General features: G+C 48.6%; 1 protein-coding gene across 2 annotated transcripts in view; it reads left to right on the top strand.

Annotated features, from left to right (window-relative positions):
- Positions 1-25,159, top strand: part of TRIM66 (tripartite motif containing 66) — a 64,832-nt gene that overhangs the window by 18,163 nt on the left and 21,510 nt on the right. For both annotated transcript variants that reach the window (XM_032641434.1, XM_032641435.1), the window contains exons 3-11: positions 12,444-12,548; positions 14,026-14,173; positions 15,079-15,211; positions 15,516-15,632; positions 17,204-17,318; positions 17,858-18,004; positions 20,196-20,313; positions 21,943-22,817; positions 24,153-24,314. In XM_032641434.1, the coding sequence (XP_032497325.1) occupies positions 12,540-12,548; positions 14,026-14,173; positions 15,079-15,211; positions 15,516-15,632; positions 17,204-17,318; positions 17,858-18,004; positions 20,196-20,313; positions 21,943-22,817; positions 24,153-24,314 (1,824 nt within the window). In that variant the 5' untranslated portion in view covers positions 12,444-12,539. The remainder of the gene's footprint in view (positions 1-12,443; positions 12,549-14,025; positions 14,174-15,078; positions 15,212-15,515; positions 15,633-17,203; positions 17,319-17,857; positions 18,005-20,195; positions 20,314-21,942; positions 22,818-24,152; positions 24,315-25,159) is intronic.

The raw sequence follows: 25,159 nt of genomic DNA, 5'->3' as shown, positions 1-25,159 counted from the left end.
TTGTTTTTGATGTCTGTCTCCAGTGGCTAAGGTTGTTTCAGTGGGTTGTGTAGGCTTCCTGGTGGAGGGGACTAGTGCCTGTGTTGTGCTGGATGAGGCTGGATCTTGTCTCTCTAGTGGGCAGGTTCACGTCTGGTGGTGTGTTTTGGGGTGTCTGTGGCCTTATTATGATTTTAGGCAGCCTCTCTGCTAATGGGTGGGGTTGTGTTCCTGTTTTGCTAGTTGTTTGGCATAGGTTGTCCAGCACTGTGGCTTGCTGGTCGTTGAGTGAAGCTGGGTGCTGGTGTTAAGATGGAGGTCTCTGGGATATTTCCACCGTTTAATATTATGTGGAGCTGGGAGGTCTCTTGTTGACCAGTGTCCTGAAGTTGGCTCTCCTACCTCAGAGGCAGAGCCCTGACTCCTGGCTGGAGCACCAAGAGCCTTTCATCCACACAGCTCTCTGAAGCAAGGTCCTGACACAGCACCCCACCCAGAGAAGCAGACGGAGGGCATAACATGGCGGCAGTCTCTATTGACTTTTATGTACCAGACCCTATGGCATTTACGATGCATAGGGCCCTTGCCTTCAAGGAACTCATATTTTATTGAAGGGCAGATAACTAAACAGATGACAATAATACAGTGTGGTAAGAATGTGAAGAGAAGACTGTTTAAAGTTTAGGCAAAGGAGCAATACCTCTGGGAGATTTTCCATGCACAAGGACTGGTGGATATCAGTTGCTCACTGAATGTTTTCTGAAGGACTAAAAGAATGGCACTCAAATGAGCTGACTGATGAAAAGCAGAGATGTCACCTATCTCTGGGAAGTCCAGTGAGATACCCAGTACCTGAACTTAGATTCCTGTTGTAATTTGAGAAGCCATGCTTTGGGAGTTTGGTTCTTTGGAAAGAGCTTTTAGCACTGCCACTTTATCCAGCAGAGTAGGAGTACAGACTTGCTAAAAGGCTTATCCTATTTCTGCCAATCTGGGGCTTTCAAAAGTTAAATATGGGAATAGGTAGAGGGTTGGCAGGGGAGATGGATAGAGACAGACAAATTAAATAGCTCCTTAGCATCAACGCTTCCAGCCAGTTGCGGCCACATTGCATGGGGATGAGTCCATTTCCATAAATCTATTCCTGCTGGTTGCTGGGCAGAACTGAGAAGTTGCTGAGTTGAATGGAAGAGGGGCTGTGCCTGGGCTCAGTGTCTGTCCAGCTGGTTTTCAACTCTGATCCCTCAGTGGAGCCTCACCAGGCCTGCATGTTTGCAGTGGGGCTCAGCACTGGGGGAGGGAGTGAGGTGGGCATCTCATTCAACTGGGCTGTGTCTTTCATCTCTACAATGCCACAGCCATAGAACCTGACACAGGACGAGGGCCTAAGTGAATATTTATTGAACAAATGATTTAATCAGTGGACCCACAAAGATCTCCCATGACTCTTGCCTGGAAGGAAAACTTTTTTCACTTATGACACTGCCCCTTTCTAGTCCTCAAGTTGTGAGGTGCAAAACACATTTATCAAGCGCCTTCTGGCTGGCAGATGCTGTACCGAGCGCTTATGCCTGTATTACCTTTTCTAAACTTCACAACAACCCTATAAGGTAGCTGATGATGGGGACCAAAGCAAAGGCAGTAGTATGCCGAGCACACAGTGTCTTAGCTGTGCTGTGGGATGACTGGAGTGGAAGGCTCCAGAAAGGCTGGATACTGGAAACGGATCTACTCAGCCAATGGGAATATCTTCTTGGGACTGTTTGCTTTTAAGCCTATTTGAAAATGGTCCCAGGTCAAATTCTACGTGGAAAGTTGGCCATTGAGTCCCCAAGTGATACTTTAAGTGTAGCAAGCTCTGAAGGAAGCTGGCATGCCTGAAACTGTTTACTATGTGCTGGATCTGTCTTCAGAATTCTCAGGGCTCCTATGGTTTTATGTGTTGTTTTAGGGAAGGAAGGCCATTACTTGAATATTTCCTTCCACATGTGAATAAAAGGAACATTATTCTTTCTCTTCAAATCTACTAAAACACATATCCTAGATGGGAGACCTTGATTCTGAGGTCCAGATTCCAGAATCTCTTTGTTTAGTATCTTAATTTTCCCAATCTCAGTGTGGATGATGCAGTCTACATATGGGCAGAGCCCTGGTCTGGAAGTCATGGGCCCTGGAGCTCGGTCTGGACTCTAGCACTAACTGACTAGGTGATCCTGGATATTCTCTGGGACTGGACTTGAAGAGCTCTAAGAACACCAAATAACCACCATAGCCTCCTGCTTCCTGAAGCTAGTGATGGGTAACAGCATATCCCTTGAAAACTACAAATGCTGAAAGGGGGAGCAATCTCTGTTCCTCAGTGGGCAGGCCTTGGGGATTTGGGAAGATCCAAAGAGAGGGACCTGATGCAAGATGTTACAACCTCAAAGTCAGAGAGGGAAATGATTCTTATCTTAATGAGCGGCTCAGCTGGAGGGGCTCTAATGGCCTGGGGTGAGAGTGGGAGGTAGAGGGGATGAGAGCCCAGCACCAGGAGCTTGGCAGGCGAGGTGACTGCTATTTGCTCACTTCAGGTGATGAACAGTGTGTGCAACTATTGTGGGATCTGTTGTGGGCAGTGACCCAAGTTTCCCAGGTGGAGGGCAGGTGGCTGAGCTGGGCTGAGCTGGGTGTGCAGCAGGTGCAGAAGCTGGAGCTCCAGAGCCTATCAGCAGGGTGGTTTTTCAGTTCATGAACAGTTTCCCCACCTTAATTGGCTCTCTAGGGCCCTGGCAGTAGCACTGGTACCTCAGAGCCGTTACTGGGAGAGCAATTCCCCTGGTGATGGGAAGGAGGCAGGCAGTGTTTTGGGGGACGTGCTTGCTGCTGCTGGCACTACTTGGAAAGCTATAGCTAGGGAGGGAGTTCAAGGTAGATGTGATTGATGGACAGGGTCTTGGAGGGGCCTCTTGTCTGCGGGAACTCTCACTCAAGAGGGACCAGTCATTGGTTAACTGCTATGATGGCTGGAGAGCAGGAAAGGCCCTTAGAGTATATCTCTAACCCCTCATTGAATAAATGGGACATCAGGATTCCAGAAAGTTCTAGAATTCTGCTGGATGTCACGTAATTGGTCGCTTACAGAGAGCCAGAAAAAAATCTGGCTCCCTTGCCTGCCAATCTGGAGCTTGTCTGGGCTTCAGGGACAGTAGGAACCACAGACCTAGAGTAGGGTGCTGCCCTTGGTTCCCCCACTGGTCCTCTGTCCAGGCCCAGTTGGAAATGGAGACAGTGGCTTTGCATGGAGTATGTCAATGCATCAGCCCTTGGATTGACTCTTGAGATAGGAAGTGAAAAGAGATAAAGGTGCCACTCTATCAGAAGAGATGAATCCAGGGTCATCCTACCCATACCTTCTGCATTCCACTATGGGTACTTTCTTGACACAGAAAGCTTACTTCACAGTCAGGTGGTTCCTAGGAGCATGGACTCTGAAGGCTGTGGATCATCCATCTCCAGCTTCAATCTGTCACCTGGCTATTATGCCCAGATTCTGACTCTTGTCTTAGATCTGCTACCTGTTCCTGCCACACAGTCCCTGGATCCCCCTGCCTGACCTTACTTCACCTATTGCCTTTGTGGATTATGCTCCCAAATCCTCTAGCTTCAACTCTGATCACTCTCGCCTATCCTGAGCTTGAATTTCTAGCTACCTAAAGGGCTCCTAATTGCTTGCAGTTCAGAACAGAAGCTTAGCATGGCCTTTAAGGCTCTTCCCAGTCTGACCCCATGCTAATTTTAGAGCCTCATCTGTCATTCCTCTGCACGGGCTAGCTTTATCACTCATTCCCTGAGGGGCCTCGTATTTTGTCATCTGTAATCCTCTGTTTATGGTGTTCCCCCCTTCTGAAATGTCCTTTCCTTGTTTGTTACATCCTACCCCAAACTGAAGTTCTAGCTCAAATGTGACCCAGTTAGCAGAACTAGAGCACACAGGGATGGGAGTTGACTTGGGAATAAGCAGGATCCCCATTACCAGAATGGAACCTCAAAGGGAGAAACTAAACAAAGTAGCTGTTGCTTTAGTTCGGGGGTCAGCAAACCTTTTCTGTAAAGGACTAGATAGAAAGTATTTTGGGCTCTGCAGGTCATAGAGGCTCTGTTACAACTACCCAACTCTGCCACTGCGGCACAAAAGCAGTCATAGTATGGAAATGAATGCGCATGACTGTGTTCTAATAAAAGTTTATTTACAAAAACAGGTGAGCTATAGTTTTCTGACCCCTGTTTTAGGCTCTGCCTGGGGAAATTGGGTGGATTTGAACCTGTGGGTGGCATCAAGTAGGAATAGCTGTGTAGGAGCCAGGCAGGGCCAGAAAAATATGAAAGGGAATCACAGGTAGGGGATAGTGTTAGCATGAGGCACAGGGAGGAGAGGGCAGGAGGAACAGAAGGGCGTTAACTTTGGTTGGAATATAGGATTGCTTGAAGGAGAGAAGTAGGAACTCTGTTTGGAAAGGAAATTTAGAGCCAAATTTCCTTTCCAAACAGAAGGGTCTTGACCAATTTAGGCTACTCAGTAGACAGTGGGGAGCCATTGAAAGTTTTGGGTCAGTGGAATATAATCAAATCTGTATTTTTGAAAAGTCTTTCTGGCTTCCTGAGAAGAATGAATGGAGGAGACAAGACTGGATGCAGTAAGACCTGCTAGGAAGCTACTGTAGTTGTCCAGGCCACTGGTTCCTGATTACTGGTCCTTGAACCAGTGCTGGTCTGGATGCCCAAGAATTATTTGGGAAACTTGCTAAAAACATAGATTCCTGGTCCTGTACCCACACCCAAGAGATTTGGATTTGGATTTGGTAGATTCGGGATTTCTAACAAACCCTACAGATTTGTGAATCATTGGTCCAGCAAGGCAGAATGAGGCCTGATCCTTTTAAGAAGGAATGGATGCCAGAGAAAGTAGGATACAGGTACGATTAGATTTGGCAACTGCCCTCTTCCTCCTCCTGTTACCTATCTCTGTTCATGGCAGCCCATCCATGTGACCCTTTTTCCTTCACACACCACCACTCCCTTCAGCATCCTACTTTGGTCATGTCCTCTTGGTTCTCTTTGAAACCCACCCCCAATCTCCAGTCCATCAAGATAGTCACAAAGCCAGAACCTTTTTGGGTGGCCTTTGCTTTTAGGATAAATGTCAAGCCTCTTGGCTTAGAATCCAGGGCTTTTCAGGCACTTACTCTACTGCCAGTCTTTCCAAGTTCATTCCCTGTCACTTCCCCTCCGTGCTCTTGAAATTTGCCTGTACTCTGGGCTTTAGCAATTATCCTGGACTCGTAGTCTTGCCCCATCCTAATATCTTTCCTCTAACCTGACCCTGTTTTTCCTTCCTCTTTCTCTCCCAGCTTGTGTGTGACTGTATCTCCCTGGGGGGAGGGGTAGAGTTAGCTGCCGAGGGACACTTCTTAGGACCGTTGTGCATTATAAATGTGTGTCTTCTCCATCTGAAGTTCTAATCCTCCGCTGTGACGGACAATTGGTCACTATGGCAACTGACTGTGACATCACAGGATAAGGACTTCAGGTGAAGTGGCAGGAGCAGGTGAGTGTGTAGGAGACAGACTTTAATGTCTGTCGAAGCCCCCTCACCCCCACCCTCCTTTAGTGCCGGGGGCATGGAGGGCTCTCTCGGGCTCCTGCTGATTTTTAAAATGCTGTGGTGAGAGTGTGTGCCTGGCATCTGCGTGCTGCAGTAGTGTGGGGCTGACAGAGTGTGTCAAGTTGAGCTCTGGCTGTGCAGGCACCGCTGCTGCGTGAGCCTGTTATTCCATTCTGGATTGCTATTTTGATACCCAGATTGCATCATTCTTCCTACGTATAAACAGGGGGTCCCCAGGGCCCTGCAGCTACTCACTTCTCTACCAACACTGTTGTTGTGATGAGCTCTATTTAAATGAGCTGCCGGATCGGGGCAGGTTCCAGCCACACATGAGCACTGTCATTTTGGGGAACATGGAGGGCTGAAGGATTTTTGGATCGAGTCCTAAAAGGCTGAGAGTGATGGCCTCCTGAGCTATGCAGAGGGCGACAGAGCTAGTTCCTGAAAGTTGAAAATCTCGTTTTCTTCCTTCTGAGCTTCTGTTCCAAGGCACCCAGAGGATTAGGAAGGAGATGCAGCTAGGAAGAGTCGCCTCTTTGAGGTCTCCCTCTTGCTGTTCAGTTTGGGAAAAATACTGCAGAGCCTTCGAGATAAACAGGAACAGGAGGAGTCAACCAAGCCCTTTCTTGCAGAAGCGTCTCAGGTGAGCTGGAGAAATGCAGCCCTGGCTGAGGATGCATCAGGCACAGGAGGAGAGGACCCAGGCTGCTCCCCCTTCCCCACCCCGCACCCAGCTCCCTGAGGCTTAGGCCCTGCAGCCCAGCTGGCTGCAGAGTGCAGGGTGGGTGTTCCTGGGCACTTGGTAAGCACCATCCTCTGGGACCTGTGGTGGTCTCACCTGTCGCTCTTCTGACTTCTCCCCCAGGTGTTGCTCTAATCACAGGGCAGCAGGCCCCACAGGTAAGCCTGCTGGCAGCCAGGGGCAGGAGTAGAATCACCTTAGGATCGAAATCTGTCTTTCTAGCAGGGTCTGGGCATCTGGGGAGTGGGTGCAACGTGTTTCTCAAAGGCGGTGCTGCTCTGAGCTATGGGCTAGAGGAAGGCTTTGGGGGCTTGTGTGGTGGGGGCCTTAGCTGATGCCCAGTACCCTGGGGTTGCCTTGGGTGGGAGGGCAGGAATGGTTAGTGAGGATGGCCAGCCTGCCAGAGAATATAACTGGAGTGTTTTTTCTCCTTGCATAGTGTCTGATAGAGGCATACCCCTGACAGAGGTAATCAGGGACTGCTCAGTGTTTCAAGGTGCCACCTGTGATTTACAAGGCTCTGTGGTTTTTAGCTATGTCCCTCCCTCTTTCTGGGCCTCTGTGTCACCATCTTTATGATGAGGGAACTGGGTAGATGAACAGTGGAAAAAGCTAGGTCTGGAAGCTGGGTTTGTCCAGCTTTGGTTCTACAGGTGAGAGCTGGCAGTGGAGCATCAGTCTTCTCCAGGTGATGCCACTGCTCTACTGGAGTCAGAGCTTGGGCCCCAGCGGCAAAGTTGCACGGAGCCCTGGACAAGGGCTCTAGAATGAAGGGCTTTTTAACCCTCAGAGTGTTGCTTAGCACTGAGCTCAGGCTTATGTGCGTGTATCCCGACCTGGTGTGCTGAGCTGACCCATGCTGGTTTTCTGAGACCTCCTTGGGATTTCTCTCCCACCCCAGCCCCATGCCCAGGTGGTCTTGACACTGCCGTTCATGTCTAAGGGTGGACTGCCTGGTCTTGGCCCGCCTCCCTTGCTGCCTCACTAAGTCCTGGGCTCAGCACACTCTCTAGGCCCCAGCAGCAGTCGTTGTAGTGCCAGACCTCAGGCTGCACCCCAAGCCTGCTCATGGGTCCTTCAGTGAAGCTGGGAGTTAGGGGACGCAAAAGGTGTCCTCCCATTCCCCACCAACCCCCAGGGTACCTAGGTATCAGGACACCCTTCTGTCTGTTGGGCATCTGCCGTTTTCTCTTCTCTGCCAGAGGGGAAATACATGACGGCTGCATTCAGAGTCTTCCTTAACTTGTTGGAGCCTCTTTAAAACTGGATGAGCTTGCCTTTCTCAGCTGCACGATACAGGGGGCAGGTCTGTCCGGCTCAGCCACAGGGGAAAGGGGTACTCTCTCTTTGGCACTGGTCCTCAAACTTGGTTGTACATTGTAATCACCTGGGGAATTTTTTAAAACAAATTTATTTATTTATTTATTTATTTATGGCTGCGTTGGGTCCTCATTGCTGGGCGTGGGCTTTCTCTAGTGGCAGAGAACAGGTACGGGGGCCCCTCATTGCGGTGGCTTCTCTTGTAAAGCCTGGGCTCTACGCGTGCGGGCTCAGCAGCTGCGGCGCATGGGCTCAGCCGCTCCGCAGCAAGTGGGGTACTCCCGAGTCAGGGCCCGGACCCGTGTCCCCTGCACCGGCAGGCGGACTCTCAACCACTGCGCCACCAGGGAGTCCCCTCACCTGGGGAATTTTAAAAAATACTGATGCCTGGCTCCTACCTCCTGAAACTCTGATTTAATTGATATGGGGTGTGGACTGGACATCAGGATGTTTAAAAGTACCTCATATGATTCAAATATGTAACAAAGTTTGAGAACCACTGATCTGTAGAATGAAACTGCCCCCAGATTTATTTTTTCTAGGCAGACAAACTCTGCTTCATTTGCCTTTTCTCAAAGATCATATTTCTTAAAACTTTAAGCATAGCTGGGGCTGGCTTCCAGCTCCTTCTCGATTCCAAGTTCAAAGCTGGGTCCAGGTCATCATTAGAGTCTGATCATTATTATGGAATATTTTACTTAAAATCAAATCATTTAGTTAATTAAAATAAAATTACCTTGTTTATTTACACTTGAATTAGAGAAGAGTATAGCATAGTGGACAGGGCTGAGTTTTAGAGGTGGACAGACTTGGGCTCCAACTGTAGCTCTGCCTCTGCTTTCTATGATCTTTGGTAGGTGACAACTTCTTGGAGCCTCAGTCTATCCAACTATGAAATGGGGACAATGCCTACCTCTAAGAGATGGTTTGATGATTATATAAGACATGTAAAGTGCCTAATATAGGGAGTGGTGGTAAAAGAATAATTTGTCCCATACCTCCCAGGGACCAGAAGTGCTCACTCTTGTGACAGATGGATTGAACATCTTCAGTTTTCAGAGAACCTCTGGTGCCTGTGTGTTCTTCATTCTGGAAGCAGAAGCCCACCCCCTTTGGGGATGGTTGTGTGGCCCCTGGGCCCTGGTCCTGCATTTCTCAGAATTGATATTCTTCTGTATGAAATAAAAGCTCAATGCTGTTGCTTGAATAATTCAAGTAGAAAGAAAAAAGCAATATATCTAAATATTTTATGTAATATGTGATTTAAATATGTATTAAAAACTAAATTAATGTTAAATATTGTAAGCTGATGTTAGGTCATTTTATATATATCCACAGCCCTAAGAGTTTATGTATTCCAATTGTCTAAAAAAAACTTTGTTTTGGTATCCTCATTGAAAAATGGGGAATCCTCTTTAAAAAACAAAGAGCTCAAGGTTGACACAGCTCTATGGGGGTTAGGGACCTTCTGAGGGAAGATAAGAATTTCTGGGCAAAAGTTGTGACACAAAGAGAGCCTATGTCCTCTGTGTCCACTCTGGTCCCCACAGTTGCCCTGGTACCTGTGTGTATCACCGCCACGGTTCTCCAGCCCTGCTGTCTGCTGCAGCAGCCCCTGTTCAGACTGGAGGAGGTCTTAGATCCAGGCCTCCCTCAGCCACAAGCCTGTCCCTGACTTGCTGACAAGGGTGGCTGTCTGTCCCTTCCCATCTTGCCCAGGGGAATATTTCTGAAGCCTGGTTGCAGTAGGCAGAGGAGGAGGGTTGGATAATCCATACTTCCCTTCTATTCTCATTCCCCTCATTTAAGGGTGTAGAAAGTACAGTTCAGAGAAAAGGGGTCGCTTACCTAAGGTTGCACAGTCAGTGACAGTCCTGGGCCTGGAACCCACATCTCCCAGTTCACAGCCTTTCCCAAGCCCCACACCTCTGCTCTGGATCAGACCTGATTCCTTTATTTTCCTGGGCTGGTTTTTTCCACCACCCCGAAAACTTCCAAATGGCTTTTGACTACTTTCATTGGCTGTGAGTGCAAGGAACACACTTGGAATACTCAAGCCCACAAGAAACATAAAAATCATGCAATATCTTTTAGTCTCAAATTGTGGATTATTTTTGTATGTAGACATATGAACAGATAGTTAAAATACAATGTGATATTTGTTGTACTAGAAGGATGTTCAGGATGCTGTGGGAACCCTGAAGAGGGAATAATTAACTCTTCCCAAGGGAAATCAACACTGCTTCTCAAAGGTAGAATATTTGAACAAGTTTGGAAGGTTGAATAGGAGCTTATCTGAAAAGGAGTGGGGCAGCAAGAAAGAGTGTTTTAGGGAGAGGGAACATTCACTTTCACAAACCGAGAGTTATGCAAAGGTTTGGCGCATTTAGGGATAGCAGAGGTATTTGGCATGGCAAGGACATAGGGTGTGTGGCAGGTGAAGCTAGAGATGAGACTAGAGAGAGTTAAGGCCAACTCAGAAAGGGCCTTGAGTGACAAGCTGAGGATTTCGGTCTTTAAGGCCGGGGAGGTACAGGATGTGTGATGAGGCCTTGTCTGATCTATTCAGTTATTTCTCTCTTTCTCATGCTGATAATGAGGCTGTATGACTATGACAAATGTTTGAGCATCTGGTACCAGGGAGTCGGAAACCTTTTGGAAATTATTTCCAACAATTAGAACAGCATTTCTGACCTGGGAGTAGATGAGGAGGATCTTCCCTGGGCAGCCAGGTGGTAGGGAGGGACAGTCACGTGATTCCCCTGGATGATGCCACCTGTAGAGAGCATCCTTCTCCACCACGGGCCACTGTTCTTGACAGGCAGGAGAGTATCTCGGAGATTGCAGATCCAGTTCTGTCATTAAAGTCCATGGCTCTGTGGAGGCTAGGGGAGGGGTTTTTTGCGGGGCAGGGGAGCGGAGTGGTAGGTGGGGGAAAGAAGAGTATTAAAATATTATTTTGCATGATTTTGTAGATTTTGATTTTTCCAGAATATATCAGTTATCTTTTGCTGCATAAAAAACCGCTCCAAAACTTGGTGGTCAAAACAACAACCAAGCTTTGTTTATGATTCTACAGGTTGAGGGTTTGGGCTGGGATGCTCTTGGTAGTTCTTCTGGGCTGGGCTTGGCTTGGCTAATCTCTGCTGTGCTTACCCATGTCTGTGTTCAGCTGGTGGGTCAGTTGGGGCTACTTGGTTTGTGACGGCTGCAGGTGGGATACCTGAGACAACTGAGGCCTCTCTCCACATGGTTTCTCATCTTCCAGCAGTCTAACCTGGGGTTGTTCACGTGGCAGTCTTAGAGTTCTGAGGGCGAGAGCAGTCATATAAAGCCACTTGAGGTCTGGGCTTAGAACTTAGTGTCATTTTTGCTGCATTCTGTTGGCCAAAGCGGGTCATGAGGGCAGCCTAGCTTCAAAGGATAGAGAAGACTCCACTTTTAATGGATAGGATTGCAAGGCATGGACACAGGGAGGAGGAGAATTTGTGACCACTTTTTCAATCTCCCTCTCAGACTATCTGACTTTCATCACCTGGGAGAGTTGATAATTGAGGTTATTGCCCTACCATGAATGGGATATGAGAAATCTTTTGAATTCAAAGTCAACATTCATGGAGGATCATGTGAATTCTCAAGTATTGTTTAATTCAGTCCTCATAGCCACTCCTGTTTTTCCTTTCTGTTTTACATATGAAGAAACTGGGGCACGGAGGAGTTAAGTGAGACTAAGTGACTTGCCCAACCAAGGTCGCTGAGTGGTAGACCTAGTGTTTGGGCTTAAGTCTGTGTGCCTGCAAGTCTAGAGCAACTGCCATTGTATCATTTTGGTGACATGGGGCAGAGAAGACTGTGGTGGTATTGCTGCATGCACTGGCATAGCCAGCCGCTTTTCAGGTTGTCCTCATCCCTGGGCGCAGGCACCTGGCCCTCCTCAGGAAGCTCATCTCCTTGTACCCAGTGGGCTGAGCGCCATGGGGTGGACCTGAAGTACTACAATCTCCAGGGTGGCAGTGTCATGCTGCTTATATAGTTCAGGAGTCCACCATGCTGGTGAATGTGTTGGAGACTGCTGCATTTCTCTGGGGAGAGGGGAGTAGGACAAGATGTTCATGTTCACGGGTGAAACACACATATATGTGGTGCACCCAACATGGACTGGGTGGAGAAGGCCCAGCAAAACCTCTTTGAGCCCCAGAGGCAGACCAGTTGGTATTGGTTGTAACAAGAGAAGAATACCTCCTAGATGAGCAGGCGGGGAGTCCTTGCCTTTCTCTGGCTAGAACCTTCTTGGAAGCTCTAGCTTTGAGATCTTTAAAGTGATTCTACTACACAGTAATGTAAATGGCTGGAGCTGTGCCCTGGGCTAAACTGACCCCTTTGAACTTAGCCAGTAGTGGGAACTAGGCTCTCAGGACTGTGGAATGCAGAGTGGGAGCAGCAGGAAGGCACCTGATTATCAGAAGTGGAGCAGGGTTGGGCCTCTAGTAACATGGCTTGTAGGGAGGAAGGGAATGTAGGATCAGGCAAAGATGAGGATGTGGGAAGTTCTGTAGGGCAGGCCGCTCATTGGATGGTCATGTCCAGAGCACCTAGATGGTAAGTGCAGGCTATGGCATCAAACATATTTCATTTTGGCCCAAGTGGTATTGGTACATACCTTGGTGTTGTGTATTAGAAAGCCTTGTGTCTAGGTCCTATGTTATGTATAATCTTCAATGTTGCCCTGACTTTGCTATCTTTCCCACCTTCTCCCAGAGCTCATCTCCTGTCCTGGGTGTAAGCGAGTATACCTTACCAGGGATGTAACTGAACATTTTTTTGCTGCAGTGCTTTTCTTCTGAGCAATCCAAGATGGCCAGGGTAAGTCAGGACAAGCAAAGAAACAGCTGATCCTGTTCAGAAATCTATGGGACCCCTGTCCATAAGTCTGTCTGTCCACCCATCACTCCATCTGACTTGTTACCCTTCCACCAGTGTGCCTACTCATCCATCCATCCATCCATCCAGCCAGCCAGCCAGCCAGCCATCTATCCATCCATCCATCCATTTATCCATCCATCCATACTTCTATCCAGAAGAGAACCAAAATGTTTCAGTTGGGGAAGCAAAATTGGGGTGTTTTCTCTCTCTTATAGCTCTTACTGAAAACTATGGGTACTAAGCTTTTATTCCCCACCCTCCACCCACCCCGGCGCACTGAGTTGAAACTCATGCACAAGCCTGGGTTAAATGGGTTCATCAGTTATGCTTATATTTAACAACTAATGCCTGAGTTTCTGAAATTTCACATCACTTACTGACTGGTATCCCTTCTGTTCCTCTCTCCACTGGGGTATCCTTGCCCACTACATTTTATTCATTTGCCGTTTTACTTACTTGCACCTGTATTAAATTCTTACTGAATGTCTGATACGCCAGGGCCTGGGTGCTAGGAAGACAGAGACCCATGTCTCTACCCTCAAAGGGTTCATAGTCTGGTCAGTAAAACTTGTATTTCTCCTCTTTTTTCTTTTTCTTGCTGTGGGTTTGTCAGACCGCAGTGTGAGGACGAAGCTGTCAGGATCCACATCAGTTTGGTGGCTTGTATTATTCAGGCACAGACAGACTAATTTTTCTTCTTCTCCACCTTTTATATCAGCCCTGCATGATATTTGCTGACCAAATGAATGAACATTTGTACTAGAAGAAGCCTAGGGATTCTTGGTCCTGGCAAGCCGCAGCAGTGGAAACACAGCTCTGAGAGTTGGTCCATCTCACTTTTTCCTGGCTGTGTACGATCATCCTTTTCTGTACTCATACAGCTGCAGCTTCTTCCTCTCCATAGGCACATTGCAGTTTTCGCTTTCGCCTGTGCTTTCCATTTTCCTCCCTTGTCTGCCTGGTGAACTTCTACTTGTCATTCAATATCCAACTCAAATGTCACCTCTTTATGGAAGCTTTCCTGGCTGCTCCTGGATGGAACTCCTGGAAACCTCTCTTTGCTTCTTTAGCACTTGGTGCATGCTTTCATCACAGCATTACCCACCGAATGTCTGCCACCCCGTCCAGGCTGTGTGTACCTTGAGAGCAGATCCTTGCCTTGTTCATCTGCGGATCCTCAGCTGCAGCCCAGGACTTGTGTGAATAGCTCCTGAGGGCAGTACTCTTAGTCACAAAGGGCGCTTTCCCTCACACGCCCCTGCACGTCACTCCCAGGCAGCTCTCCAGAATTGACTGCACTCCAAAAGAGTGGAGGAACAGCCCTGCAGGACCCCAGTGCCTAGAGTATTTACCACTCATAAAAGCAGGCCCAAGTGATGAAGATACTGTCAGTAATTCCAGAACTCTCTACCTCTAGAACTGCTCCGAGTGCAAGGAGAAGAGGGCGGCACACATCCTCTGTACCTACTGCAACCGCTGGCTGTGCAGCTCCTGCACGGAGGAGCACCGGCATGGCCCTGCCCCTGGGGGCCCACTCTTTCCCCGGACCCAGAAGGGATCTCCAGGTATCACTCCTCACCCTCTCCACTAGCTCACACGCACTTAAGTAGTAGCAAACCGTAGAATCTTTGGAGAATAGCTCTCTGACCTCGTTTCCCTGCTGGGGGTGAGAGTAGGGGTGGTCTCAGAGCCTTTCCTGAAGGAAAGCTGTCCCCTGCAGAGTCACATCACAGTGTAAACTCACTCTAGGCTCTCCCTGCTGGGGGGGCAGCGGGGGCGTGGGTGAGGGTGGGTGAGGCAGTGCAGGGAGGAATAGTCTCGAATTACCACGGAAGGTAATTGAGTTCCCTATCTTTCACCTCGGTTTCAAGCAAACGGCCCTCACTTCTGTTTAGTTACTTGATTAATTCAGCAGCCTGTATCAGGGTTTGTCCATTTATCCATCCAGCACCATCTGTTTTAAGTGACAGTCTTCTTGAAAGTCTTTTCTCAAGGCCCTCGAACTGTGAGAAGGGTTTTACCTTCGTCAGACAGGAACCAAAGTTCATGACCCATGTGATCTGGTCTGGAGCCTGGCAAGGTTGGGTAGCTTGTTTCAGCCTCACCATAACAGAATCCTGGTTAATGAGGAGATTTAGGTTGTTTTAGAGGACTCACTATTCTGCAGGAGATCCATGTGCAGCAGGTAGCAAGCCCCTTCCTCAGGCTCACCAGGTGGTGGGATGCCTGGGGCTTGATGGCCAGTTATTTCTGGACAGATGGGCAAATCCAGCCAGTCTAAGCCTGCCTTCCTCCTTGTGTTTCTGGAACCTCACTGGCCCAGAGAGAGGCCTCCCTTACTTGGTACCACCTTCCCTCCAAGCTCTGTGTCTTCCCTGTGTCCATGGAGGGCTGAGGGTTGCTCAGTGTAACTTAAACTAAGAGGTCTTCCTGAGCAAGAGAAGCCCACTTTCTCCATCTTCTCTGGCAGGAGTGAATGGTGGTTCTGGAGACTTCACCTTGTACTGTCCTCTACACACACAGGAAGTGCTCAAGCTATTCTGCGAGACCTGTGATGTGCTCACATGCCATAGCTGCCTCATGGTGGAACACAAAGAGCACAGGTGGGGCCCAAAGGGGACCCGGGAGGGCTCTGGACTCTACCTGTGAGAGCGCTGGGCTCCCGGTACTTCAGAATCCTCCCCCTGCTCAAGCCAACCTTCAGCCCCTGGGCTGAAGTTTTTCCCTGTTCCTGTTGTGGGCTTTCTCTGGAGAAGGCCTGAAGGGCCAAGAGTCTCTGACTCACTACATGTAACCCCAGCCTCCATGGACCTGGCTGAGACAATGCACTGTGGGGATTCTCACTTGGCTGGCGTGCTCAGAATAAGACTCAGTCCTCCTCAGCTTTTTCTCTGCCTCCTACTCTAGGTGTAGACATCTTGAAGAAGTTTTGCAAAACCAGAGGATGCTTCTGGAAAGTGTGACTACACAGGTGGCGCATAAGAAATCTAGTCTACAGACATCTGCAAAGCAAATTGAGGACAGGTAACATCGGCTAGCCCCTTGCCAGCACTGGAAATGCTCTGTTCCCTCTCATCCTGGGTCACAGTACTAGGATGGAGTACTTATAAGGAAGACATGCGGACATTGGCATACCTGACCGTAGAGGTCTCAGTGCCAGGGAGGGGGTTTTGGGTCATCACTTGGTGAATGGGGCCAAGCTAGGTCAGGATGATCACAGTGAGCCTGGGCTAAAGTACATGCCTTCTGCAAGTGGCCATGAACTAGCCAAAGGTAGGTGCTTAAGAACAAGGGCACAGAGTAGATATTGGGGAAGAGAGTGCTGCTTATCATGTGGGTACAAGTCAGTGGCAGTCTACCCTTTATCACCCCTTTCCCAGTGTTTTCCATATAAACCTACGCATGACATGAAATCATCTGTATTTTCTGTGGAAAGAGAAGTGTGTACTGAGAGATCATCACGACAGGCACTGGGTTGGGCGTCATGCATGCATCATTTTGATCAATTCTTATAATTCTTTGAGTTGGGGTTATCTCCATTCTACTGATGAGGAGGCTAAGGTTCAGAGAGGTTAGGTGACTTGTCTGAGATCACACAGCTAGTCAGAGACTGAGCTGGGTTTAGAAGCTAGGTCTATGTGGCTTCAAAGCCCATGTTTGTTTGTTTTTAATGGCTTTTTTAAATGGCTTTAATGACTTTATATATAATTTATATACCATAAAATTGCCCTTTTAAAATGTACAATTCAGTGAGTTTTTTTGCATATTCATAGAGTTATACAACCATTATTACTGTCTATGTTTTTTTTAAATATATTTATTTTTAGCTGTGTTGGGTCTTCATTGCTGCGCATGGGCTTTCTCCAGTTGCAGCAAGCGGGAGCTACTCTGTTGTGGTGTGTGGGCTTCTCATTGTGGTGGCTCCTCTTGTTGCAGAGCACAGGCTCTAGGTGCACGGGCTCAGTAGTTATGGCACACGGGCTTAGTTGCTCCGTGGCATGTGGGATCTTCCCGGGCCAGGACTCAAACCCTTGTCCCCTGCATTGGCAGGTGGATTCTTAACCACTGGACCACCAGGGAAGTCCCCTACTGTCTACTTTTGAAAGACCCTTTTTATTACCCTAAAAAGAAACCCCATACACGTTAGTAGTCACTCCCCATTCACTGTGCAGCATCCCCAGCACTTGGCAACCGTTAGTCTACTTTCTGTCTCTACCTATGCTCATTTTACTGCATGATGCTGTTTAGTGACGCTGTTTACATGAAGTCATATCTGTACTCACTCTCTGTCCTGCCTCTAGTGCTGTGCGAACTGGTGAGCTACTGGGTTGACCTGGGCGTGGCCCTGCAGTTTACCTAGAGAAAACTGCATTGAACTTTGGGCCATTGTCCCATTTAGATCAAGTGGGCTGGGTTGTACAAAGAGTGGGATGGGTGGTGGAGGAAGGTTCTTGTTTCTTTACATTTGGTACCTGGTGGGCCCTGATCTCAGTATGCAGCCTCCACACTGTAGGCGCTTACATTTGCTGTCTGTAGGCCCTCATAGGCCTGGGGGGAAGGGCTCACCGTGCTCTGTCTCATCCTGTTGTTTACAGGATTTTTGAGGTGAAGCATCAGCACAGGAAGGTGGAAAACCAGATCAAAATGGCCAAGATGGCTCTGATGAACGAGCTGAACAAACAGGCCGATGGGCTCATAGAGGAGCTGGAGGTATATGTGAGCAGATGGATGGGTTCTGTGCTCTCCCTGGGGCAGAAACCAGGCACACATCAACCTTGTCTCAGGGCTCAGAGATGCCTGGGCTAGAATTCAGATGTGTAGTTTCCATAGCTCTCTGCTGCTCCCTGTATCTTACAATGTCCAGTCTAATTTTGGGAAGTTGGCTCATTAAGGGCTAGAGAATCAGATCAAACTCCCATTAATGCTGTGGCAGTAAGGCAACTGCCTTCCTGGACTATGCAGGGTTATAGCCTTGAAAGAGACATGAAACAAGCTATGCCCAAGAGATGCAGACACCCATTCATTTTCTCATTCATTTATTAGCCATTCCATGTTTGTACCATAAAGTCTACCTACCCTGTCTCCCTCCCTCCCTCCATCCCTCAGCAGCCCATGTCCTCCTCTCAGTGCAGTTTCATCTGATTCCGTCTGTGTTTACACTGATACACACAGACCACCAGACTTCCCAAGCATGTGGCCTGCAGTCCAAGAACGGGATCAGGGACTCTGTCTTCTCTCTTCGTAACCAGGGCATTACTAATGAAAGGAAGCGGAAGCTGGAGCAGCAGTTGCAGAGCATCATGGTTCTCAACCGTCAATTTGAGCATGTGCAGAATTTCATTAATTGGGCTGTCTGCAGCAAAACCAGCATCCCTTTCCTTTTCAGCAAAGAGCTGGTAAGAAGAACTCCCACTCCTCAATCACTGACTTTGGGTTAGTAAGTGAAAACCATCTTTGACCAAACCCCACAGTGCAAAGGACCCAGGTGCTGGAATAGACCTGCCTTCCTCCAAGCAACTCAGCTGGGAAGTTCTGTAGTTCTGTCTTAGGTCATGGATCCAGGCATTAATACTAGCAGTGTGCTGAACATTCCATAGGAAGTTATTTGGGTTTAAATGGGACCTAAGAGGAAAGGAGGAGTTGAGGATGACATTGAAGTGTTGGGCTTGGGAGGGTGGTGATCCCCAGGAAAAGAAGCAAGAATTTTGAAGGATGTTGATGGGGTTTATATTTGGATATGTTGAAGCGAAGGTGCCTATAGGGCATCTAAAGGGAGCTGTCCCAAATCTGCTTTGATAGATGGGTCCAGAAGTCAGAAGAAAAGTCAGGGTTAGAGAGAGAGAGATGTGGGAGTCACTGGGATATCAGTGATATTGGAAGAGTGTGTGAAGGAAGAAGAGAAGAACAAATCTGGAGCCCAGGGAAATGCCGTCATTTTCACATAGACAGAGGAAGAAGATGAGTGAAAGAGGTGAGAAGCAAGCATCAGAGGTGAGAGGAGAAATAGGAGAGTGTGGTGCACAGAAATTAACAGAGTTTCACATTTTAAGTAATCGGTGTTATCATTGCCACATAGGTGAAGGGACATGAGTAGTGAAGCGAAGCCTTGAGGTCTGGGAATCAGGAGGTCCCTGGTAATCTTTTGGAAGACATTCCCACAAAGTAGAAGGGTCAAAAGCTAGAATGAGGAAGCTGAGGATGGGAGGTGAGGAAGTAGAGACAGAAGTGAAAAGAAGGGAAGTAAGAAGGTAACTTGAGAAGGAGACAGGGTTGGAATACTTTTTTAAAGTAAGGAAGACATTTGCACATCTTTATTCGGGAGAAGTTGTTGAAGGTAGAAGAGATGTGTGGTAGAGGAAGCATACTGGAAGGGCAGAAAGAAGTGGGATCTAGAGTGACCTGGTCGACCTTAAACAAGAGGCACTCCTTTCCTCTGAGATCAGAGGACAGGAAGGTGTCAATATAATGTAGTTAAGTTTGGAGATAGGAGGGATACAAGTTTGAGGGAAATTGTCTTTTATGGGTTTTTTCACCCTCTGTGAAGTAGGAGGTGATAATGAGAGGGTTAGGCATTGGGTAAATGACATTGAGGAGAGAAGTAAAAATTTTAGATAGTCATTAAGGACCATGGTAGAGGAAGCTGACAAGATAGGAAGTGACAAGGAGAAAGACTGAAGAGTACCCCTGAGGGTAATGATCAGTGTAGCGACCCCAGATAACATGGCTTTGGGATGGCTGGATTGACCCAAGGTCAGACATTGGGGATGGGAAGGGAACTAGGGCACTAGTGACATTGTTACTGAAAATGATGGAAAGCTGGGACGACCCTATGGACTGAGGGAGCAGGGCTTGGGGAGTCCAATGAGGCTGAAGAGCATGCTCAGAAAGAGTGAGAGCTGGTTATGATCAGGGGGTAGGTGGTTGGAGTTTAAGGTCTCATAGGTAGAATGGTTCTAGATGATGAAAATGGTCTAGATATGGTGAGTGAACTGAAAAGAGAGGTGAAGGTGATTTACATTAAAGAGATCAAGGAAGTAAGAGGCCAAGATGCTGATTAGGACATTGGTTAACTAGATGTTGTCAGGGCAGTTGGATACTTGCCAAAGTCCTAGATAAATGGGAGAGTTAGTGATAGGAGATAGATGAAAGGGATGAGGGAGGAAGAGGGCAGTTGACTAGGATGTAATGGAGTTTTACAAGTGGATGGAAGGACAGCTATGGGGAACTCAGAGAACGTCTGACCCCATTGGCTTTTCATGTGAGATTATGGTAGAATGAAAGGAACGCTCTTGAGAGGCTTCCAGGCAAGTGATATTCTGAGGGAGAATTAAAATCATTTGAGGCCTGGAAGAGATAAGAATGTAGGCTTTCCATAAGCCTCAGTAAGAAGAAGGGGATCAGTAGGGGTGGGGGAAAGCAAAGGAATGTGAAGATACTAAGGTGTAAGGAAATAAGCAAGCATATGGGGGAGGACCACAGGCTAAACAGCCAGGACTTTGGCCTTCAACTTGTCCAAAGAGTGAGGGAGAGGGCGTTGTCATTCAGGCACAAGATGCCCAGAGAAATGACCTTTGGTGCTGTTGTCAGATTGTGTTTCAGATGCAGCGATTGCTGGAGACCGACTGTAACACAGACCCTGGTTCCCCTTGGAGTATCAGATTCACCTGGGAGCCTAACTTCTGGACCAAGCAGCTGGCTTCCCTTGGTGAGCCCAGGGCCTACTCTGTGGGCCTGTGCATGATTGCCAAGAACACATATAGACCATCTGCTTAGCTTACTGGGTAGATCAGCATATGCCCAAGAGAAAGCACTCCCTGAGACTGCCAGAGCAAACCTGAATGACTGGGGGTGATGAGGGTAGGGTTGGGGTGGGGGTGGCGAGAGTTGATAGCATAAATAGCAATGGCAATACAGGACTTTTGTAACAGGACCAGCTGAGATCTGAGCTTCCTATTCTGCATGAATGTCCCTCTTGCCTTGTTTTCATTGCTAGAAGAGGAGACAAGACAGTGGCCCTACTCTCCAGAATGCTGTATGGCAGTACACGTGTGTGGGCACAAACAGAGATATTTCAGCAACACAGAGAGGAGACAGACAGTGTCACACATGTCCTTTGGAGTTGAGATATAAGCAGATAATTCATGACCTTGTGCATTTTTCTCCCCTGCTGCAATAACTTGCTGGCATTCAGTCTTTAGGCAGAATGTAGACAACTTGAAGTTGTGCCTGTGTTGACAACCTAATGGTAGGTTTGTTAAACTAATGGCCAACTGCTACCTTCATCCAGGCTGTTATTCTCAGTGAAAGTGTTTTGAACTTAACAGAGCGATAAATGATATATTTAGGTTTATTTTTTGCTTCCCTTACCCTTTTTTTTTTTTTTTTTTTTTTTTTTTTTTTTATGCGTTACGCGGGCCTCTCACTGTCGCGGCCTCTCCCGTTGCGGAGGACAGGCTCCGGACGCGCAGGCTCAGCGGCCATGGCTCACGGGCCCAGCCGCTCCGCGGCACGCGGGATCCTCCCAGACCGGGGCACGAACCCGCGTCCCCTGCATCGGCAGGCGGACTCCCAACCACTGCGCCACCAGGGAAGCCCCTCCCTTACCCTTTTGATTTAATTCAACAGACCTTTGGTGAGCACCTGCTCTGAGTCAGGCCCCACCCTGGCCACCAAGTGACCAAAGGTGAATAAAACACACCTCCTGCCCTCAAGACACTTGGTCTTCCCCAGATAAGCCTCAGATGAGCTGAAGGAGCCGTTAGCCTGAAACAGCAATGGATATCATCTACTCATGTATGAGGGCGCAGGGGCCTCAGTCCGCAGCACTGGCGCCTGGCATTGACGCTGGTGTTAGAGCTTCCCCACTCTCTTCCATCCTACTTGCCCAACACACAGTTCCCCAGAACCATATTTGAAGACTTGCTCATTTGTCCTGGGGATGAATCTCCTTTGCCACTTTCCAACACACTCCTTCTTCTCCCCCAGTGTTGATTGTTTTTGGTCTGAGTCTCTCTTGGGCTATTCTGTTAAGAAAGAAGTAGGTGCTCTTTGAGGGAGCCCGTGGTTTCTCTAGTGAGATACAGAGTCAGGACTGAGCATCTGGTAAAAGCTGAGCTAACTTCTAAGTGTCCCAGGCCCCAAAAGCAGGTCCATATAGGTCCAATTGCTGGAAGCATTCTAGACTGAGTCTTGGGGATCAGGGGTTGAATTTCTTAATCTCTGCATCTGGTACAAGTTTTTTTGAATGCTATCCTTCAGTCCCAGGAGTGGGAGGTAGCAGAGGGGGAACAACTGCAGATTACCTTTGGAAACACTCTCTATTTTGAATTCTTAGGCTGTATAACTACTGAGGGTGGACAACTGTCCCCGGCAGATACTCCTGCGTATGGAAGCTTACAGGGACCGTCATCTTTTTATCAAAGCCACCAGTCCCCAGGGGCTCAGCAGGAGACTCTCAGCCATCCCTCACGCAAGTTCCAGCCTCCAGCACTGTGTTCCTCCTCTGTGTACTGCTCCCACTGCTCCCCAGTCTCGCCCTCCTTCAAAGGCCAGGTCCCACCGCCCAGCATACACCCAGCCCACAGCTTTAGGCAGCCCTCCGAGACGGTGCCCCAACAGCTGAGGTCACTGCAGTGCTCCCCGCTGCTGCCCAGGGAAAAAGAACTGCCCTGCCGTCCTCATCCACCAAAGCTACTTCAACCCTGGCTGGAAACCCAGCCCCCTGCGGAACAAGAGAGCACATCCCAGCGGCTGGGGCAGCAGCTGACTTCCCAGCCCGTGTGCATCGTCCCCCCGCAGGATGTTCAGCAAGGAGCCCACGCCCCGCCCACCTTTCAGACGCCGTCTGTCCAGTTGCAGTTGGGCCACCACCAGAAGCTGAAGCTCAGCCACTTTCAGCAGCAGCCGCCGCCTCCGCCCCAACAGCAGCCACGCCCACCTCTCCCTCCATCCCAGCATCTGGCTTCTAGTCAGCACGAGAGCCCTCCTGGGCCTGCCTGTTCCCAGAATGTGGACATAGTGCACCACAAGTTTGAGCTGGAGGAAATGCAGAAGGACCTGGAGCTTCTGCTTCAGGCTCAACAGCCCAGCCTGCAGCTGAGTCAGGCCAAATCGCCTCAGCATCTTCAGCAGACCATCGTGGGGCAGATCAACTACATCGTGAGGCAGCCGGCACCCGTCCAGCCCCAGAGCCAGGAGGACACAGAGCAGGTGAGCCTCAGGGTGGCACGAACACATGTTCTCCCTAGGACAGTGCAGGAATCACAGGGTGCCACAAGAGCACAGTTTCTTCATTTTAGCGTGGCCTTGAGCTCAGCCCTCACAATTCAAGACTGCGCCGGGCTCCACCTCCCATCTCAGGAAAGCTCCAGAGAACGGAGTACTTAGCCCCAACATAGATCTGGGCTTGATACTGTCCAGAGTGGCCTGGCTTAGCCCTGTCCTCCTGAGTGGCACTAGGGACCTTGTCCGTGAATGGAACTTCCTGAGCTGTGCTGGATTCTAGCTAGTGCCAGGGCAGAAGGGAGGCTGTCTCTTACCTTTGTAACCTCACTTGCCTTGCTGTAACTTGTGTATCACAGACGGGGGGAAGGGCAGTGAGGGTGTGCCCTACATGCTAGTAGGCAGCAACTTCATAACACTAAGACAGAGACTTAGAGTTTATTCCAAGCCTACTAAGCTAGGAATGTTTTATATACACTGTGCCATTTGTCCTATCAACAGTGTTGTTATGTAGGCATTACCATCTGTTTTTCTAGGCGCAGAAGTGGAGGTCAGAGAGGGCAAGCAGTTTGCCTAGAGATCCTAAAACGTTGAGTGGTAGAGCCAAGACTTGGATCCAGGCCTGCTGACTCTGAAATGCCACAGAGGAGGCCTTGTTCTCTCCCTAGGGGGATTATGAGGGCTGCTCCTCTCTTTTCTCAGCTAAGAGACAATTGAAGAGGTGCAGTTTGTGCCTCTGGGATTTTTGCAGCACTTCACGTCTTCATCCTTAACTCTTGCTTTTCTTTGTCCCCAGAGCTTCCTGTTCCAGCCCCTTCCTCCTCCCTGCTCACTTTTTTCATAGTGGTGTCTCCTTTAAACATGTAACCACATTTATATCTTCAAAGCAGCTCTACAGACTTTTACTTTATTACAAAATATAAGGCCTCACATTTATGCTTCAGCACGGGCAGCTTCAGATCATGCTTCAAATGTCTTCCTCTGAGGCTCAGTTCCTTTGAGGGGATATGGAATAATCCTTGTGATGGCAGAGAAGGGTCTAGGGTTTATAGAAGACCATAAACTCTTTAAATGTAAGTCAAAACTGTTATGATTGCTAAGGTGAATATGACAGAGTTAGCTCATAATTCTTGGTTTGGGTTCTGTCCTAAGATTGTCATATTAGGAAGAATTTAGATAAGACTATCTTTCTTTCTGAAAAAATTTCAAGCAGTTCACAATGTGTAGGTGGTAACAACGGGCAGTGCAGGGTGGGCATTAGCCTTTGCTGCTGCTGCTACTCTTTGCGGTAAAACCCACCCAAGTTCTTATTTTCTTCTCCAGGCTACAGATGAGTCCCCAGCATCTGAAGGCCCAAAGCCAACTCTCCCTCTTGACAAGAACACTACTGCTAACTTACCCCAGGCATCTGGGGAAGAAACTCCTCCCAGTGTCCCCCCACTGGACAGCGCCATCCAGCACTCCTCTCCGAATGTGGTGAGAAAGGTACTAACAGAGCCTGCTTTCGCTGACCATACGGGACCCACTGCCAGTCAAGACCCCCGGGACCTGGATGAGGATGATTGGGTGGGGGGAGGAGTGTCCCTGTTCCATCCCTGGATGTTACACAACCCTGACTCATGCCTTCTGTCCTAATGAGTCTGCAAGGTCCTCCTCTACCCCATTTCCACCCACATACACTAAAAATGGGAGCAACTGAGCTTCATTTAGAGAGGGAGGGGAAAGGGAAAGAAAGCCAACTTATTGAACACTCACTCTGTACCTAGAACTGTGCATGGTGCTTCACAGGGTGATTTCACTTAACCTTCCCAACAGTACTGTGAGGTGGGCACCCCAATTTTATGGCTAAGGAAACTGAGATCCAGGGTCCTACAGCTAGTACATGAGAGGGCTAAGGTTTATTTTAAATGAGAATCCAAAGCCTGAACTTTCTTCTGTCTGCAATGAATGAAAATGGGGAAAATGTTTTATGTGGTCCCACAATCCAAAGTTCGTTGGCCTTAGAATTTGGATTAATGGAATTTATTGGGTGAGTGCTCTACAAGGATATCCTGCAGAGGTAGCTGAGCATCTAGGGGCACTGGGATCTCTTGGAGATAAGCTATTGGAGCCCTTCCTGTCCATCTACCTACCTGCTGGTGGAAGCGTTCATGGCAGTAACCCAGAATCCCACGACTCCTCAGCTGTCCTACTCTAACCCCTGCCCTTCATCCCTACCCTGGTCATCCTCCTAGCTGGAACCTCAGTGCTGTGCCGTGCCTTCCCATCAGCCCTACAAGTGTTCCTTGGCCCTGTTCCACTTATCCAATTGCCTTTTCTGGTCTAGTCCC

This window comes from Phocoena sinus, chromosome 8, assembly GCF_008692025.1.
Source record: "Phocoena sinus isolate mPhoSin1 chromosome 8, mPhoSin1.pri, whole genome shotgun sequence".
In the NCBI taxonomy this organism is placed as follows: Eukaryota; Metazoa; Chordata; class Mammalia; order Artiodactyla; family Phocoenidae; genus Phocoena; species Phocoena sinus.
Note: the sequence above shows the minus strand (reverse complement) of the source record. Positions and strands in the feature narration are given on the sequence as shown.